The 19420-nt window shown below is 48.4% G+C and overlaps 2 protein-coding genes across 2 annotated transcripts in view; both read right to left on the reverse strand.

Moving 5' to 3' along the window:
• Positions 1-19420, reverse strand: part of LOC139250220 (uncharacterized) — a gene marked incomplete at its 5' end in the record, with an annotated part of 267845 nt that overhangs the window by 195412 nt on the left and 53013 nt on the right. The window contains 4 exons of the mRNA XM_070872713.1: positions 213-309; positions 1603-1687; positions 6906-7006; positions 9247-9366. Of these exons, the coding sequence (XP_070728814.1) occupies positions 213-309; positions 1603-1687; positions 6906-7006; positions 9247-9366 (403 nt within the window). The remainder of the gene's footprint in view (positions 1-212; positions 310-1602; positions 1688-6905; positions 7007-9246; positions 9367-19420) is intronic.
• LOC139250217 (uncharacterized) lies at positions 10042-18906 on the reverse strand. The gene is made up of 2 exons (XM_070872709.1): positions 18890-18906; positions 10042-11191 (listed from the first exon to the last, which is right to left on the reverse strand). The coding sequence occupies exons 1-2, from the start codon at positions 18904-18906 to the stop codon at positions 10249-10251; spliced, it is 960 nt and encodes a 319-aa protein (XP_070728810.1). The 3' UTR covers positions 10042-10248.

The following is a 19420-nucleotide window of genomic DNA, read 5'->3' on the forward strand; positions in this document are numbered from 1 at the left end:
AACCCCCCCCCGCCCCCAACCCAAACTGTGGGGACTCCTCACCCCGCCCTCCCCCAAACTGTGAGGCTCCTCACCCCCCCGCAAACTGTGGGACTTCTCACCCCATAAACTGTGGGGACTCCGGAGCCCCCCTCCCCTCCCACCGCATCCCGCAAACTGAAAGGGCAGAGTGTGTCCCACTGGCCCCCCAGTACAAACGGTCTGTGTTGTACCTGTTGAACTGTTTTGTCTGATGAAGCGGCCGCTTCTTTCAAACCACAGATTCGGAACAGACTCCTCGTCTCTTGCAGGCTCCATGAACGCAGGGTCCTGGGGTCAAAGGAAGTCAAGAGTTTCAGATATGTGGAAAAGCAGAGAAGACACTTGGCTCCGCAAACCTGCTCCAAATAGCCTCGGCCCTGACCACACCCTGACCCCACTCTAACTCTACACCCTGTCCCTGACCCCACTCTCACCTTCACCCTTTCCCTGACCCTAGTCTGACATAAAAACATAGAAAATAGGTGCAGGAGTAGGCCATTTGGCCCTTCGAGCCTGCACCACCATTCAATAAGATCATGGCTGATCATTCCTGCTTTCTCTTCATACCCCTTGATCCCTTTAGCCGTCAGGGACATATCTAACTCCCTTTTGAATATATCCAACGAACTGGCCTCAACAACTCTCTGTGGTAGAGAATTCCACAGGCTAACTCTCTGAGTGAAGAAGTTTCTCCTCATCTCGGTCCTAAATGGCCTACCCCTTATCCTTAGATTGTGACCCCTGATTCTGGACTTCCCCAACATCGGGAGCATTCTTCCTGCATCTAACCTGTCCAGTCCCGTCAGAATCTTATATGTTTCTATGAATTCCCCTCATTCTTCTAACTCCAGTGAATACAGGCCCAGTTGATCCAGTCTCTCCTCGTATGTCAGTCCTGCCATCCCGGGAATCAGTCTGGTGAACCTTCGCTGCACTCCTTCAATAGCAAGAATGTCCTTCCTCAGATTAGGAGACCAAAACTGAACACAATATTCCAGATGAGGCCTCACCAAGGCCCTGTACAACTGAAGTAACACCTCCCTGCTCCTATACTCAAATCCTCTCGCTATGAAGGCCAACATGCCATTTGCATTCTTCACCGCCTGCTGTACCTGCATGCCAACTTTCAATGACTGATGTACCATGACACCCAGGTCTCATTGCACCTCCTTTTCCTAATCTGCCACCATTCAGATAATATTCTGCTTTTGTGTTTTTGCCACCAAAGTGGATAACCTCACATTTATCCACATTATACTGCATCTGCCATGCATTTGCCCACTCACCTAACCTGTCCAAGTCACCCTGCAGCCTCTGACCCTGCACCCTGTCCCCACTCTCACCCTTCACCCAGCCCCTGACCCCACTCTGACCCTTCACCATGTCCCTGACCCTTCAACCTACCCCTGACCCCACTCTGACCCTTAACCCTGACCCCACTCTGACCCTTCACCCTGCCCCCACTCTCACCCTTCACCCTGCCCCCACTCTCATCCTTCACCCTGACCCCACTCTGACCCTTCACCCTGTCCCTGACCCCCTGCCCCCTTTAATGCCACGAGGAACCGCGTGTGTTTTTACCGTCTCGCTGTCTGGGTCCCTGCCCTCGCTCCCCCCGCTGCCTTCACTGCTGTTGGACGATGTATGAATGGCACCAAGTCTCCAGCTGGAAAAAACAAGCAGAAAGCCATTGCTCGCATAGAATTATTCCCCTCCAATAGGGAACAGGGTCTGTAACTGGGAGCAAATGGGTGAGAGGTTAATCCCCCTCCGATAGGGAACAGGGTCTGCAACTGGGAAGAGATGGGTGAGAGGTTAATCCCCCTCCGATAGGGAACAGGGTCTTGTCATATCTTCGGAGAGCACAGAACACACAACCTGTAAGATGGCTGTAGGTTCCAGAATCTTCTGACCTGTTGGTCAGGTGACCTGCTCTTTATTAAACAGCACTAGCTGCAGTAACACAGGCGTCCATAGTGTGGAGCTACAGACATTACACTGCTCCCTCTTTAATGAAGAAGTTGTTATAATAACCAATCATCATACATAACTTGCATGGTTATACATAACAAAAGATATGGACTTATTTTGCCATATTTACAAATCAAGCTTAACCACCTGTTTTCTGTTTTGAAGAGGATACCTTCACTCTCGAACAGAACCTTCCAAACATGGTGTCGAATTTAAACTCATTCGAGGCTGATCCTGAAGGAAGTTTTCCTCCAACGGATGCCCTTGATTTCCATTTGAACTCTCACTAACTTCAGACTATTTATTTTCCTGACTCGGACTCAGACTTAAATTCTGACTTTCTCTTGGATTTGTTTCCAGTACATTGAATGTAGGATATGCTACTGATGTATCAAAACTATCTGATGAGTCAGAAATAATTGAATCACTCCCACTCTCAACTACTTCCATGTCTGTGGGTAAAATATGATCAATGTGAACAAACCTAACCTGTCCATGATCAAACATCTTGACCAAATATGTGTGAGGACCACATATCTTCACCACTCTTCCTAGTAACCACTTTAACCATTTATAGTGATGGTTCTTCACTCTCACTTTCTGATTTAATTTCACACTTCTCTCTTTTACTCTACCTCTATCATGATTCTCTTTCTGTCTTAATTGTGTCTCTTCTACGGACTGTGCCAAGTTTGGTTTTAACAACGAGAATCTGTTTCGTGGCTGTCGTTTGAGAAACAACTCTGCTGGTGTTCTACCAGTAGTTGTGTGAGGAGTATTACGATACGTAATTAGAAATTTAGCCAATTTGTGATCCAATGACAACTGTCGTTTCTTTGGATTTGGATCCAACATTTGTTTGATGAGGGCACGTTTTACAATTTGTACTCTGCGCTCTGCTGCACCATTTGAAGCAGGGTGGTATGGTGGATCCTTGGTATGTTTCACACCATTTTTGCTCGTGAACTGTGCAAATTCTTCTGAACAAAATTGTGGTCCATTATCCAAAACAATTTCTTCTAGGAGGCCAAATGAAGAAAATAATCTTCGCAAAATGTCTAATGTATTACTTGTTATTTTCCACATTGGAAACACCTCGTCCCACTTCGAATGGTTATCAATCACAATGAACAAGTGTTGTCCTTCTAGCTCAGCAAAATCAATTGCAGCCTTTGTCACACCCTGGGAGACCATTTCCATGGATGTAATGATAATGATGGTGGTTGCTTGCTTACCAATTGACATGTGCACTGACTTTATCAAGAGCTGGCCAACATAAGTAACCGCATGCAAAACTCTTGGTCAAGCACATTCCCAGGTGCTGGTCATGGAGGTCTCCTAATAATTTGGACCTGAATTTATTTGGTATAACCACTCTTGCACCCCACATGATACAATCTTTATCAACTTATAATTCATTCCTACGAATGAAGAATGGATGAATATCTTTGTCTGTTACCTGGTTTGGCTATCCGTTTGCAAAATAATCATACACCTTTGACATAACTAGGTCATGTTTGGTTGCTCTACCAATCTCTTCAGCTGTGACTGGTAGTTCATCAATGTATGAAAAATAGAACACCTCTTCCCTATCGGGTGTAACTTGCGATGGGGAAGGCAATCTAGACATAGCATCAGCATTACTGTGATCAGCTGATAGTCTGTATTCAATATCATATGTATATGCTGACAAAATCAAAGCCCATCTCTGTATTCGGGCTGCAGCTAGAGTTGGAACTGGGGACTTTGGATGGAGGACTGCTGTCAGGGGCTTATGGTCCATAACGAGAGTAAACTTACGACCATACAACTATTTGTGGAACTTCTTGACCCCAAAAATTAATGCCAAAGCTTTCCTTTCGATTTGCGCATAATTACTCTCACTGAGAGTGCGGGAAGCAAAAAGCAATTGGTCTCTCCTCCCCACTACTTGATACATGAGAGATTACTGCCCCAACTCCATACGGAGAGGCATCACATGCTAGCTTGATCTCCTGAGATACGTCATAGTGAACTAACATGGCGCTCTCTACCAAGTTGCTTTTACACTCCTTGAATGCATTCTTTTGACCACTTCCAATGGACCTGTTTTTTCAATAGTTCACTCAGTGGATGTAATACTGTAGCCAAATTTGGTAGGAACTTCCCATAATAGTTCAAAAGACCCAAAAATGATCGAAGTTCAGTGACATTCTTGGAAGTGGGTGCATTTGTGATTGCATCCAGTTTTTCCTTGGTAGGATGTAAAGCATCTTTGTCTACTCTGTACCCTAAAGTACTCCACTGAGTTTTGAAATAACTCACACTTGCAATCAGACACTCGTACTCTGTGCTTCTCTTATTTGGTGCTGAAATTAGTATGCCATCTAAGTAACATATTACCCCTTCGATACCTTGCAAAATCTGGTTCATTACCCCTTGGAATATGGCAGGGGCGGAAGACACTCCAAATGGTAGCCTATTAAATTGATATAGGCCTAGATGGGTATTTATAGTCAAGCATGACTTGGACTCATCATCTAATTCAAGCTGTAAGTAGGCATTCATAAAATCCAACTTTGAGAAAATCTGATCCCCTATCAGTGTTGTGAAAAAATCTTCTATATTTGGCAATGTATTGGAGACATTATCCTCCAGAACCTGGTTTACGGTTACTTTATAATCACCACACAATCTTACCTTACCATCGGACTTAGGTACAACAACAATGGATGTAGCCCAATTACATCGATCTATCTTAGAAATAATGTTCTCAGTCTCTAGTCTTTTGCGTTCTTGCTCAACTTTCTCCTTGAGTGCATATGGTACGGAACGCAGCTTGCAGTAAAGCGATCTAGCCTCCTCCTGTACCCTGACACTCGCCTTAAAGCCTTGGATCGGACTGCCCGTTTCGCAGAACACCTTCGGATAATTCTTGATGACATCATCCTTTGACACAAATCTCGTTTCAACACGAAAAATCTCACTCCAATCCAGCTTCAGTGATCCCAACCAATTTCTTCCTAGTAAGGCAGGCTTGTCTCCTGCCACTACTATTAGAGGCAAGCTCTGAACTTGATCCTTGTATTGCACCGGTACGGTGATACGACCTACCACCGGAATGTTCTCTCCCGAGAAGCCTCGCAGCTCTATCTTGGCTTTCTCCAATAGGAAATCCCGCAATTTGTCGAGGTATAGCGACTCCGGTACTACACTCATGGATGCACCAGTGTCAATTTCCATGGGTAGCTTGAATCCTGCAACATCTATTATGATACTTTTCGAATCGCCGTCTGTTAACCTCGTGCTCCTGATGACGTTTAGCTCCAACATCTCCTCGTGCTGTTGTTGTTCTTCCATGCTATGTAGTCTCTGGGGATTTCTACTCATAGCTTTGAAAGCTGGTTTACCCTTCAGTCGGCATGCCTTCGCAAGATGCCCAGTTTTCCTGCAGACAAAACATTCTGCCTTCACATATGGACAACTTTGAGCAATGTGTTGTCCCAGGCACCGATAGCAGGACGTCAATGCTCTGTTCCCATTCCAGTTTCTGAGACTTTGGGGCCCCACCGCTTTTTACTTTGAACCTGCAGGCGATTCACCTTGGTTGTCTGATGACTGAAATTAGTATGAAATTCTTGGGAATATTGGTCGGCCTTGCTCATCGACCTAGCTGTCTGACAAGCTAAATCAAGTCAAGTTAGGCGTCGTCAATAACTTTCTTCTGATCGCATAATTTTTCATCCCAAAAACCAAAACGGTCTCGCAATGTTCGGTTCTGAAAGTCTACGAAATTACAGTGAATAGATAGCTTTTTTAATGCTCACTGTACTCACTGATATTTTCTTTGGCCTTCTGATTTCGTATTCCGAAATGATAACGTTCAGCAATTTCTAACGGAACGGGGCTGTAATGTTGTTCTAACTTAGTTAGAATCTGTTTCAGCATTGTATCCTTTGGCTTGTCAGGCACAAACAAATTTATCCGCGTTTCATACAATTCGGGCCCGGCCTCAGTTAAGAATATAGCTCTTTTTCGTTCCAACACTGCCCGGTTATTGTCTTCATTATTTATATTATCATCAATTATATTATTTGCAGTGAGAAACATTTGTAGCCGATCCACATATGCTCTGAAACTTTCACGGTCGCGTTGAAATGCCCCCAAATGCCCTATAACTCCCATAGGGGCAGCAATTTTGGCTCTGGAAGTTTCACCTAGTATGCTCGTAATTTACCTCGGATTTGTAGTTGTTTCCAAAAATAGAGAAGTTCTCAAAGACTCTCTGTCGGCTGGCTGAATCCTTCACCAACAAAAATTTCAGCTTTGTATTATCCGATTAGATCCCATTCTCGTCGCCAAATGTCATATCTTCGGAGAGCACACAACACACAACCTGTAAGATGGCTGCATCTTACCTGACCTTCCGGAATCTTCTGACCTGCTGGTCAAGTGACCTGCTCTTTATTAAACAGCAGTAGCTGCAGTAACACAGGCGTCCACAGTGTGGAGCTACAGATATTACAGGTCTGTAACTGGGAGGCGGTGGGTGAGAGGGTTAATTCCCCTCCGATAGGGAACAGACTGCCCGGTGTCTGTAACTGGGAGGAGGTGGGTGAGAGGGTTAATTCCCCTCCGATAGGGAGCAGACTGCCCGGTGTCTGTAACTGGGAGGAGGTGGGTGAGAGGGTTAATCCCCCTCCAAAAGGGAACAGGCTGCCCGGGGTCTGTAACCGGGAGGTGTTTGCGAGAAGGTTAATCCCCCTCCCATCGGGAACAGGCTGCCCGGTGTCTGTAACTGGGAGGAGGTGGGTGAGAGGGTTAATCCCCCTCCGATAGGGAACAGGGTCTGTAACTGGGAGGAGGTACATTTTTGGTCGATTGACACTCCTTTTGTCGACAGCGACTGCATCTCCCTCCGTGGCCCCGCTTACCCTTTCTCCTGAACTTCTTCAATAGTCTCTGACATGATACCAGCACCTCGGAACTGGCCGCCCCGATTACATGTGGGACTCCGCCCAGGAAGCCCCGCACCCTGAAAGGAAAAGGAGAACGTGTTCAGACCGCGTCCAGCCAAACGTGACGGGGATATGACCACATAGGGAGGAAAGGTCAGTGTCTGACCCCATAGTCCCCACACTCAGTCATCATACATAGTGAGAGGAGTCCTACAACCCCCTCAACCTGTGCCAGGATCTGATCCCAGGTCATGGAGAGTGAAGAAAAATCCAACATATCAGTGAGAAATGGCTAATCCCCTCCCATAGCCCATGGACACGCTCCCCTATCACTGACTCTCCCCACCCATTCAATCCCTTCCCACAGCCCATGTACACTCTCCCCTATCACTGATCTACCCACCCACTTAATCCACTCCCACAGCCCATGTACACTCTCCCCTATCACTGATCTACCTACCCACTTAATCCACTCCCACAGCCCATGTAACACTCTCCCCTATCACTGATCTACCCACCCATTCAATCCCTTCCCACAGCCCATTTACACTCTCCCCTATCACTGATCTACCCACCCACTTAATCCACTCCCACAGCCCATGTACACTCTCCCCTATCCTGATCTACCTACCCACTTAATCCACTCCCACAGCCCATGTACACTCTCCCCTATCACTGATCTATCCACCCACTTAATCCACTCCCACAGCCCATGTACACTCTCCCCTATCACTGATCTATCCACCCACTTAATCCACTCCCACAGCCCATGTACACTCTCCCCTATCACTGATCTATCCACCCACTTAATCCACTCCCACAGCCCATTTACACTCTCCCCTATCACTGATCTATCCACCCACTTAATCCACTCCCACAGCCCATGTACACTCTCCCCTATCACTGATCTACCTACCCACTTAATCCACTCCCACAGCCCATGTACACTCTCCCCTATCACTGATCTACCTACCCACTTAATCCACTCCCACAGCCCATGTAACACTCTCCCCTATCACTGATCTACCCACCCATTCAATCCCTTCCCACAGCCCATTTACACTCTCCCCTATCACTGATCTACCCACCCACTTAATCCACTCCCACAGCCCATGTACACTCTCCCCTATCCTGATCTACCTACCCACTTAATCCACTCCCACAGCCCATGTACACTCTCCCCTATCACTGATCTATCCACCCACTTAATCCACTCCCACAGCCCATGTACACTCTCCCCTATCACTGATCTATCCACCCACTTAATCCACTCCCACAGCCCATGTACACTCTCCCCTATCACTGATCTATCCACCCACTTAATCCACTCCCACAGCCCATTTACACTCTCCCCTATCACTGATCTATCCACCCACTTAATCCACTCCCACAGCCCATGTACACTCTCCCCTATCACTGATCTACCTACCCACTTAATCCACTCCCACAGCCCATGTACACTCTCCCCTATCACTGATCTACCTACCCACTTAATCCACTCCCACAGCCCATGTGCACTCTCCCCTATCACTGATCTATCCACCCACTTAATCCACTCCCACAGCCCATGTACACTCTCCCCTATCACTGATCTATCCACCCACTTAATCCACTCCCACAGCCCATGTACACTCTCCCCTATCACTGATCTACCTACCCACTTAATCCACTCCCACAGCCCATTTACACTCTCCCCTATCACTGATCTATCCACCCACTTAATCCACTCCCACAGCCCATGTACACTCTCTCCCATCACTGATCTATCCACCCACTTAATCCACTCCCACAGCCCATGTACACTCTCTCCCATCACTGATCTATCCACCCACTTAATCCACTCCCACAGCCCATGTGCACTCTCCCCTATCACTGATCTATCCACCCACTTAATCCACTCCCACAGCCCATGTACACTCTCCCCTATCACTGATCTATCCACCCACTTAATCCACTCCCACAGCCCATGTACACTCTCCCCTATCACTGATCTACCTACCCATTTAATCCTCTCCCACAGCCCTTGGACGCTCTCCCCTATCACTGACTCTCCCCACCCATTTAATCTCCCACAGCCCATATACACTCTCCCCTATCACTGACTCGACCCACCCATTCAATCCCCTCCCATGGCCCATGGACACTCTCCCCTATCACTGACTCTATCCACCCATTTAATCCCCTCCCACAGCCCATGGACACTCTCCCCTGCCATGGACACCAGACCCCCTGCCCCAAAGTATCTGTGGCTGGGAGTCAGGCCCGTGCCGTCCCCTCCCCCGGTTTGGGACGATGTGGGGAGATGGGGTTTCCTTACATTGCCTCCTGACTTCTGGCCATCCGTTGTGAGTTGGGGTCGACTATTACCGGTAAGGAGGCTCCGCCTGGCTGGTGTTCCCATCATATCAAAGGACTGGCTCCGGCCTCTGATCGCACGCTGCCAGACAAGGAAAGGAAGCAGGTTAGAGCGCCGTCCTCCAACCAGGTCCCCGCACTGGTCAGGGGGACGAGGACTAAGAGGGACTGGGACTGGGATGGGGACTGAGAGGGACTGGGACTGGGAGGGACTGGGACTGAGAGGGACTGGAACTGAGAGGGACTGGGACTGAGAGGGACTGGGACTGAGAGGGACTGGGACTGGGATGGACAGGGACTGGGACTGAGAGGGACTGGGACTGAGAGGGTCTGGGACAAAGAGGGACTGGGACTGTGAGGGACTGGGACTGTGAGGGACTGGGACTGAGAGGGACTGGGACTGAGAGGGATTGGGACTGAGAGGGACTGGGACTGGGAGGGACAGGGACTGAGAGGGACTGGGACTGGGACGGACTGAGACTGAGAGGGACTGGGACTGAGAGGGACTGGGACTGGGATGGACTGGGACTGGGATGGACTGGGACTGGGATGGCCAGGGACTGAGAGGGACTGGGACAGAAGGACTGGGACTGAAAAGGACTGGGACTGAGAGGGTCTGGGACTGAGAGGGTCTGGGACTGAGAGGGACTGGGACTGGGATGGACTGGGACTGAGAGGGACAGGGACTGAGAGGGACTGGGACTGGGATGGACTGAGACTGAGAGGGACTGGGACTGAGAGGGACTGGGACTGGGAGGGACTGGGACTGGGAGGGACTGGGACTGAGAGGGACTGGGACTGAGAGGGACTGGGACTGAGAGGGACTGGGACTGAGAGGGACAGGGACTGGGAGGGACAGGGACTGGGACTGAGAGGGACTGGGACAAAGAGGGACTGGGACTGAAAGGGACTGGAACTGAGAGGGACTGGAACTGAGAGGGACTGGGACTGGGACGGACTGAGACTAAGAGAGACTGGGACTGAGAGGGACTGGGACTGAGAGGGACTGGGACTGAGAGGGACAGGGACTGAGAGGGACTGGGACTGGGACGGACTGAGACTGAAAGGGACTGGGACTGAGAGGGACTGGGACTGGGAGGGACAGGGACTGGGACTGGGATGGACTGTGACTGGGATGGACTGGGACTGAGAGGGACTGGGACTGAGAGGGACTGGGACTGGGATGGACTGGGACTGAGAGGGTCTGGGTCTGTGAGGGACTGGGACTGTGAGGGACTGGGACTGTGAGGGACTGGGACTGAGAGGGACTGGGACTGGGATGGACTGCGACTGAGAGGGACTGGGACTGAGAGGGACTGGGACTGAGAGGGTCTGGGTCTGTGAGGGACTGGGACTGTGAGGGACTGGGACTGAGAGGGACTGGGACTGAGAGGGACTGGGACTGGGATGGACTGGGACTGGGATGGACTGGGACTGGGATGGCCAGGGACTGAGAGGGACTGGGACAGGATGACTGGGACTGAAAAAGACTGGGACTGAGAGGGTCTGGGACTGAGAGGGTCTGGGACTGAGAGGGACTGGGACTGGGAGGGACTGGAACTGTGAGGGGCTGTGACTGAGAGGGACTGTGACTGGGAATGAGATGGACTGGGACTGGGAATGAGATGGACTGGGATTGGGATGGACTGGGACTGGGACTGAGATGTATTGGGACTGGGAATGAGAGGAACTGGGACTGGGACTGAGACTGAGAGGGACTGGGACTGAGAGGGACTGGGACTCGGATGGACTGCGACTGGGAGGGACTGGGACTGGGAGGGACTGGAACTGGGACTGAGACTGAGAGGGACTTGGGCTGGGACTTGGACTGGAGGGACTGGGACTGAGAGTGGCTGGGACTAAGAGGGACTGGGACTGGGACTGAGAGGGACTGGGACTGAGAGGGACTGAGTCAGAGTAGGAATCGCAAGATAGCGCAAATGAATACGTGGCTTGAGCAGTGGTGCAGCAGGGAGGGTTTCAAATTCCTGGGGCATTGGAACCGGTTCTGGGGGAGGTGGGACCAGTACAAACCGGACGGTCTGCACCTGGGCTGGACCGGAACCAATGTCCTAGGGGGAGTGTTTGCTAGTGCTGTTGGGGAGGAGTTAAACTAATATGGCAGGGGGATGGGAATCAATGCAGGGAGACAGAGGGAGACAAAAAGGAGGCAAAAGCAAAAGACAGAAAGGAGATGAGGAAAAGTGGAGGGCAGAGAAACCCAAGGCAAAGAACAAAAAGGGCCACTGTACAGCAAAATTCTAAAAGGACAAAGGGTGTTAAAAAAAACAAGCCTGATGGCTGTGTGTCTTAATGCAAGGAGTATCCACAATAAGGTGGATGAATTAACTGTGCAAATAGATGTTAACAAATATGATGTGATTGGGATTACGGAGACGTGGCTCCAGGATGATCAGGGCTGGGAACTCAACATCCAGGGGTATTCAACATTCAGGAAGGATAGAATAAAAGGAAAAGGAGGTGGGGTAGCATTGCTGGTTAAAGAGGAGATTAATGCAATAGTTAGGAAGGACATTAGCTTGGATGATATGGAATCTATATGGGCAGAGCCGCAGAACACCAAAGGGCAAAAAACGTTAGTGGGAGTTGTGTACAGACCTCCAAACAGTAGTAGTGATGTTGGGGAGGGTATCAAACAGGAAATTAGGAGTGCATGCAATAAAGGTGCAGCAGTTATAATGGGTGACTTTAATATGCACATAGATTGGGCGAGCCAAACTGGAAGCAATACGGTGGAGGAGGATTTCCTGGAGTGCATAAGGGATGGTTTTCTAGACCAATATGTCGAGGAACCAGCTAGGGGGGAGGCCATCTTAGACTGGGTGTTGTGTAATGACAGAGGATTAATTAGCAATCTCATTGTGCGAGGCCCCTTGGGGAAGAGTGACCATAATATGGTGGAATTCTGCATTAGGATGCAGAATGAAACAGTTAATTCAGAGACCATGGTCCAGAACTTAAAGAAGGGTAACTTTGAAGGTATGAGGCGTGAATTGGCTAGGATAGATTGGCGAATGATACTTAAAGGGTTGACTGTGGATGGGCAATGGCAGACATTTAGAGACCGCATGGATGAACTACAACAATTGTACATTCCTGTCTGGCATAAAAATAAAAAAGGGAAGGTGGCTCAACCGTGGCTATCAAGGGAAATCAGGGATAGTATTAAAGCCAAGGAAGTGGCATACAAATTGGCCAGAAATAGCAGCGAACCCGGGGACTGGGAGAAATTTAGAACTCAGCAGAGGAGGACAAAGGTTTTGATTAGGGCAGGGAAAATGGAGTACGAGAAGAAGCTTGCAGGGAACATTAAGGCGGATTGCAAAAGTTTCTATAGGTATGTAAAGAGAAAAAGGTTAGTAAAGACAAACGTAGGTCCCCTGCAGTCAGAATCAGGGGAAGTCATAACGGGGAACAAAGAAATGGCAGACCAATTGAACAAGTACTTTGGTTTGGTATTCACTAAGGAGGACACCAACAACCTTCCGGATATAAAAGGGGTCAGAGGGTCTAGTAAGGAGGAAGGACTGAGGGAAATCTTTATTAGTCGGGAAATTGTGTTGGGGAAATTGATGGGATTGAAGGCCGATAAATCCCCAGGGCCTGATGGACTGCATCCCAGAGTACTTAAGGAGGTGGCCTTGGAAATAGCGGATGCATTGACAGTCATTTTCCAACATTCCATAGACTCTGGATCAGTTCCTATCGAGTGGTGGGTAGCCAATGTAACCCCACTTTTTCAAAAAGGAGCGAGAGAGAAAACAGGGAATTATAGACCGGTCAGCCTGACCTCAGTAGTGGGTAAAATGATGGAATCAATTATTAAGGATGTCATAGCAGTGCATTTGGAAAATGGTGACATGATAGGTCCAAATCAGCATGGATTTGTGAAAGGGAAACCATGCTTGACAAATCTTCTGGAATTTTTTGAGGATGTTTCCAGTAAAGTGGACAAGGGAGAACCAGTTGATGTGGTATACTTGGACTTTCAGAAGGCTTTCGACAAGGTCCCACACAAGAGATTAATGTGCAAAGTTAAAGCAAATGGGATTGGGGGTACTGTGCTGACGTGGATTGAGAACTGGTTGGCAGACAGGAAGCAAAGAGTAGGAGTAAATGGGTACTTTTCAGAATGGCAGGCAGTGACTAGTGGGGTACTGCAAGGTTCTGTGCTGGGGCCCCAACTGCTTACATTGTACATTAATGATTTAGACGAGGGGATTAAATGTAGTATCTCCAAATTTGCGGATGACACTAAGTTGGGTGGCAGTGTGAGCTGCGAGGAGGATGCTATGAGGCTGCAGAGTGACTTGGATAGGTTTGGTGAGTGGGCAAATGCATGGCAGATGAAGTATAATGTGGATAAATGTGAGGTTATCCACTTTGGTGGTAAAACAGAGAGACAGACTATTATCTGAATGGTGACAGATTAGGAAAAGGGGAGGTGCAACGAGACCTGGGTGTCATGGTACATCAGTCATTGAAGGTTGGCATGCAGGTACAGCAGGCGGTTAAGAAAGCAAATGGCATGTTGGCCTTCATAGCGAGGGGATTTGAGTACAGGGGCAGGGAGGTGTTGCTACAGTTGTACAGGGCATTGGTGAAGCCGTACCTGGAGTATTGTGTACAGTTTTGGTCTCCTAACTTGAGGAAGGGCATTCTTGCTATTGAGGGAGTGCAGCGAAGATTCACCAGACTGATTCCCGGGATGGTGGGACTGACCTATCAAGAAAGACTGGATCAACTGGGCTTGTATTCACTGGAGTTCAGAAGAATGAGAGGGGACCTCATAGAAATGTTTAAAATTCTGACAGGTTTAGACAGGTTAGATGCAGGAAGAATGTTCCCAATGTTGGGGAAGTCCAGAACCAGGGGTCACAGTCTAAGGATAAGGGGTAAGCCATTTAGGACCGAGATGAGGAGAAACTTCTTCACCTAGAGAGTGGTGAACCTGTGGAATTCTCTACCACAGAAAGTAGTTGAGGCCAATTCACTAAATATATTCAAAAGGGAGTTAGATGAAGTCCTTACTACTCGGGGGATCAAGGGATATGGCGAGAAAGCAGGAAGGGGGTACTGAAGTTGCATGTTCAGCCATGAACTCATTGAATGGCGGTGCAGGCTAGAAGGGCTGAATGGCCTACTCCTGCACCTATTTTATATGTTTCTATGAAAGGGACTGGGACTGAGAGGGACTGGGACTGAAAGGGACTGGGACTGAGAGGGACTGGGACTGAGAGGGACTGGGACTGGGAGGGACTGGGACTGAGAGGGACTGGGACTGGGAGGAACTGGAACTGGGACTGAGACTGAGAGGGACTTTGGCTGGGACTGGGACTGGAGGGACTAGGACTGAGAGGGGCTGGGACTGGGATGGACTGGAACTGGCTGGGACAGGGACTGAGAGGGACTGGGACTGGGATAGACTGGAACTGGGAGGAACTGGAACTGGGACTGAGACTGAGAGAGACTTGGGCTGGGACTGGGACTGGAGGGACTGGGACTGAGAGGGGCTGGGACTAAGAGGGATTGGGACTGGGAGGGACTGAGACTGAGATGGATTGGGACTGTGAGGGAATGAGACTGAACATAAGAACATAAGAATTAGGAACAGGAGCAGGCCATCTAGCCCCTCGAGCCTGCTCTGCCATTCAACAAGATCATGGCTGATCTGGCCGTGGACTCAGCTCCACTTACCCGCCCGCTCCCCGTAACCCTTAATTCCTTTATTGGTTAAAAATCTATCTATCTGTGATTTCAATACATTCAATGAGCTAGCCTCAACTGCTTCCTTGGGCAGAGAATTCCACAGATTCACAACCCTCTGGGAGAAGAAATTTCTTCTCAACTCGGTTTTAAATTCGCTCCCCCGTATTTTGAGGCTGTGCCCCCTAGTTCTAGTCTCCCCGACCAGTGGAAACAACCTCTCTGCCTCTATCTTGTCTATCCCTTTCATTGTTTTAAATGTTTCTTTCAGATCACCCCTCATCCTTCTGAACTCCAACGAGTAAAGACCCAATCAATCTATCATCATAAGGTAACCCCCTCATCTTCTGAATCAGCCTAGTGAATCATCTCTGTACCCCCTCCAAAGCTAGTATATCCTTCCTTAAGTAAGGTGACCAAAACTGCACGCAGTACTCCAGGTGCGGCCTCACCAATACCCGGTACAGTTGCAGAAGGACCTCCCTGCTTTTGTACTCCATCCCTCTCGCAATGAAGGCCAACATTCCATTCGTCTTCCTGATTACCTGCTGCACCTGCAAACTAACTTTTAGGGTTGAGGCGGGGGTCGCCGATGGAGGGCACTCTATGCAGGGGTCCTCCCACTATTCATCGGGGACTTGGCCTGGAGGGTGGTGCACAGAGCAGTGCCGTGCAACAAATTTTTAAGCCGGTTCACGGACTCCCAGGCCGCCTGCAATTTCTGCGGTCTGGAGGAGTCCGTGTTCCATGTTTTTATTGAGTGCACGAGGTTGCAGCCCCTGTTCCATTACTTGAAGCGGCTGCTCCTGAAATTCTGGCTGCACTTCAGTCCCACTCTCCTGATCTTCGGGCACCCTGTGCGGAGGGGAGCGGGTAAGTCCGAGGGCCTCCTCGTAGGACTGCTCCTGGGCACGGCCAAGGGTGCCATCAGCCGGTCCAGGCAGCGGGCGGTCGTTCAACCTGACTGCCTGCCTCTCTTCCGCTCTTACATCCGGTCCAGGGTGTCCTTGGAGATGGAGCACGCGGTGTCCACCGGTACGCTCGCGGCCTTCCGCGAGAGGTGGGCACCGGAGGGACTGGAGTGCATCATCACGCCCGGCAACCAAATTTTAATTTGATTTTACGTTTTAAAGTTTAATTTGTTTTAATTGCCGGTGTTTTTAGTGTCCCCTTCCCTTTTATAGGGGGCACTGGGGAAAAAAGGTGATTTTAGTGCCCAAAAAAAAAACCCAAAAAAAAGAAAAACACACAAAAAAAAAGGGCCTTGTAAATGTCTGGTGTGTCATCCAGGTCGGGTGGCACGGTTTAATGTTTTATGTTTTATAGGTAGACTCTAAAAGAGTTTCATGCACAAGGAACCCCAGGTCCCTCTGCATCTCAGCATGTTGTAATTTCTCCCCATTCAAATAATATTCCCTTTTTCTGTTTTTTTACCCAAGGTGGATGACCTCACACTTTCCGACATTGTATTCCATCTGCCAAACCTTAGCCCATTCGCTTAACCGATCTAAATCTCTTTGCAGCCTCTCTGTGTCCTCTACACAACCCGCTTCCCCACTAATCTTTGTGTCATCTGAAAATTTTGTTGCACTACACTCTGTCCCCTCTTCCAGGTCATCTATGTTTCTTGTAAACAGTTGTGGTCCCAGCACCGATCCCTGTGGCACACCACTAACCACCGATTTCCAACCCGAAAAGGACCCATTTACCCCGACTCTCTGCTTTCTGTTCGTCAGCCAATTCTCTATCCATGCTAATACACTTCCACTGACCTCACATACCTTTATCTTCTGCAGTAACCTTTTGTGTGGCACCTTATCGAATGCCTTTTGGAAATCTAAATACACCACATCTATCGGTACACCTCTATCCACCATGCTCGTTATATCCTCAAAGAATTCCAGTAAATTAGTTAAACATGATTTCCCCTTCATGAATCCATGCTGCGACTGCTTGATTGCACTATTCCTATCTCGATGTCCCGCTATTTCTTCCTTAATGATAGCTTCAAGCATTTTCCCCGCTACAGATGTTAAACTAACCGGCCTATGGTTACCTGCCTTTTGTCTGCCCCCTTTTTTAAACAGAGGTGTTACATTAGCTGCTTTCCAATCCGCTGGTACCTCCCCAGAGTCCAGAGAATTTTGGTAGATTATAACGAATGCATCTGCTATAACTTCCGCCATCTCTTTTAATACCCTGGGATGCATTTCATCAGGACCAGGGGACTTCTCTACCTTGAGTCCCATTAGCCTGTCCAGCACTACCCACCTAGTGATAGTGATTGTCTCAAGGTCCTCCCTTCCCACATTCCTGTGGCCAACAATTTCTGGCATGGTTTTTGTGTCTTCCACTGTGAAGACCGAAGCAAAATAATTGTTTAAGGTCTCAGCCATTTCCACATTTCCCATTATTAAATCCCCCTTCTCATCTTCTAAGGGACCAACATTTACTTTAGTCACTCTTTTTCGATTTATATATCTGTAAAAGCTTTTACTATCCGTTTTTATGTTTTGCGCAAGTTTACCTTCGTAATCTATCTTTCCTTTCTTTATTGCTTTTTTAGTCATTCTTTGCTGTTGTTTAAAATTTTTCCAATCTTCTATTTTCCCACTAACCTTGGCCAACTTATACGCATTGGTTTTTAATTTGATACTCTCCTTAATTTTCTTGGTTATCCCTTCTCTTACCGCCCTTCTTTTTCATTGGAATATATTTTTGTTGAGCACTATGAAAGAGCTCCTTAAAAGTCCTCCACTGTTCCTCAATCGTGCCACCGTTTAGTCTGTGTTTCCAGTCTACTTTAGCCAACTTTGCCCTCATCCCACTGTAGTCCCCTTTGTTTAAGCATAGTACGCTCGTTTGAGATACTACTTCCTCACCCTCAATCTGTATTACAAATTCAACCATACTGTGATCACTCATTCCGAGAGGATCTTTTACTCGGAGATCGTTTATTATTCCTGTCTCATTACACAGGACCAAATCAAAGATAGCTTGCTCCTTTGTAGGTTCTCTAACATACTGTTCTAAGAAACAATCCCTTTTGCATTCTATGAATTCCTCTTCCAGGCTACCCCGTGCGATTTGATTTGACCAATCGATATGTAGGTTAAAATCCCCCATGATTACTGCCGTTCCTTTTTCACATGCCTCTATTATTCCCTTGATTATTCCCCGCCCCACCGTGAAGTTATTATTTGGGGGCCTATAAACTACGCCCACCAGTGACTTTTTCCCCTTACTATCTCTAATCTCCACCCATAATGATTCAACATTTTGTTCATTAGAGCCAATATCGTCTCTCACAACTGCCCTGATATCATCCTTTATTAACAGAGCTACCCCACCTCCTTTCCCTTCTTGTCTATCTTTCCGAATCATCAGATACCCCTGTATGTTGAATTCCCAGTCTTGGCCACCCTGCAACCACGTTTCTGTAATGGCCACCAAATCATACCCATTTGTAATGATTTGTGCCGTCAACTCATTTACTTTATTTCGAATGCTGCGTGCGTTTAGGTAGAGTGTTTTGATACTAGTTTTTAAACCATGATTTTAAGTTTTGACCCCTCCTGCAGCCCCTTTACATTTAGTGGCCCTTTTTGTTTTTTGCCTTGGGTTTGTCTGCCTCCACTTTTCTTCATCTCCTTTCTGTCTTTTGCTTTTGTCTCCTTTCTGTTTCCCTCTGTCTCCCTGCATTGGTTCCCATACCCCTGCCATATTAGTTTAACTCCTCCCCAACAGCACTAGCAAACACTCCCCCTCGGACATTGGTTCCGGTCCTGCCCAGGTGCAGACTGTCCGGTTTGTACTGGTCCCACCTCCCCCAGAACCGGTTCCAATGCCCCAGGAATTTGAATCCCTCCCTGTTGCACCACTGCTCAAGCCACATATTCATCTGAGCTATCCTGCGATTCCTACTCTGACTAGCACGTTGCACTGGTCGCAATCTGAGCTTACTACTTTTGAGGTCCTACGTTTTAATTTAGCCCCTAACTCCTTAAATTCGTCTCGTAGGACCTCATCCCTTTTTTTAACCTATATCGTTGGTACCAATGTGCACCACGACAACTGGCTGTTCACCCTCCCTTTTCAGAATGTCCTGCACCCGCTCCGAGACATCCATGACCCTTGCACCAGGGAGGCAACATACCATCCTGGAGTCTCGGTTGCGGCCGCAGAAACGCCCTTACAATCGAATCCTCGATCACTATCGCTCTCCCACTCTTTTTCCTGCCCTCCTGTGCAGCAGAGCCAGCCACGGTGCCATGAACTTGGCTGCTGCTGCCCTCCCCTGATGAGTCATCCCCCTCAACAGTACTCAAAACGGTGTATCTGTTTTGCAGGGGGATGATCGCAGGGGACCCCTGCACTACCTTCCTTGCACTGCTCTTCCTGCTGGTCTT

The sequence above is a fragment of the Pristiophorus japonicus genome, unplaced genomic scaffold, assembly GCF_044704955.1.
Source record: "Pristiophorus japonicus isolate sPriJap1 unplaced genomic scaffold, sPriJap1.hap1 HAP1_SCAFFOLD_351, whole genome shotgun sequence".
NCBI classification, from domain to species: Eukaryota; Metazoa; Chordata; class Chondrichthyes; family Pristiophoridae; genus Pristiophorus; species Pristiophorus japonicus.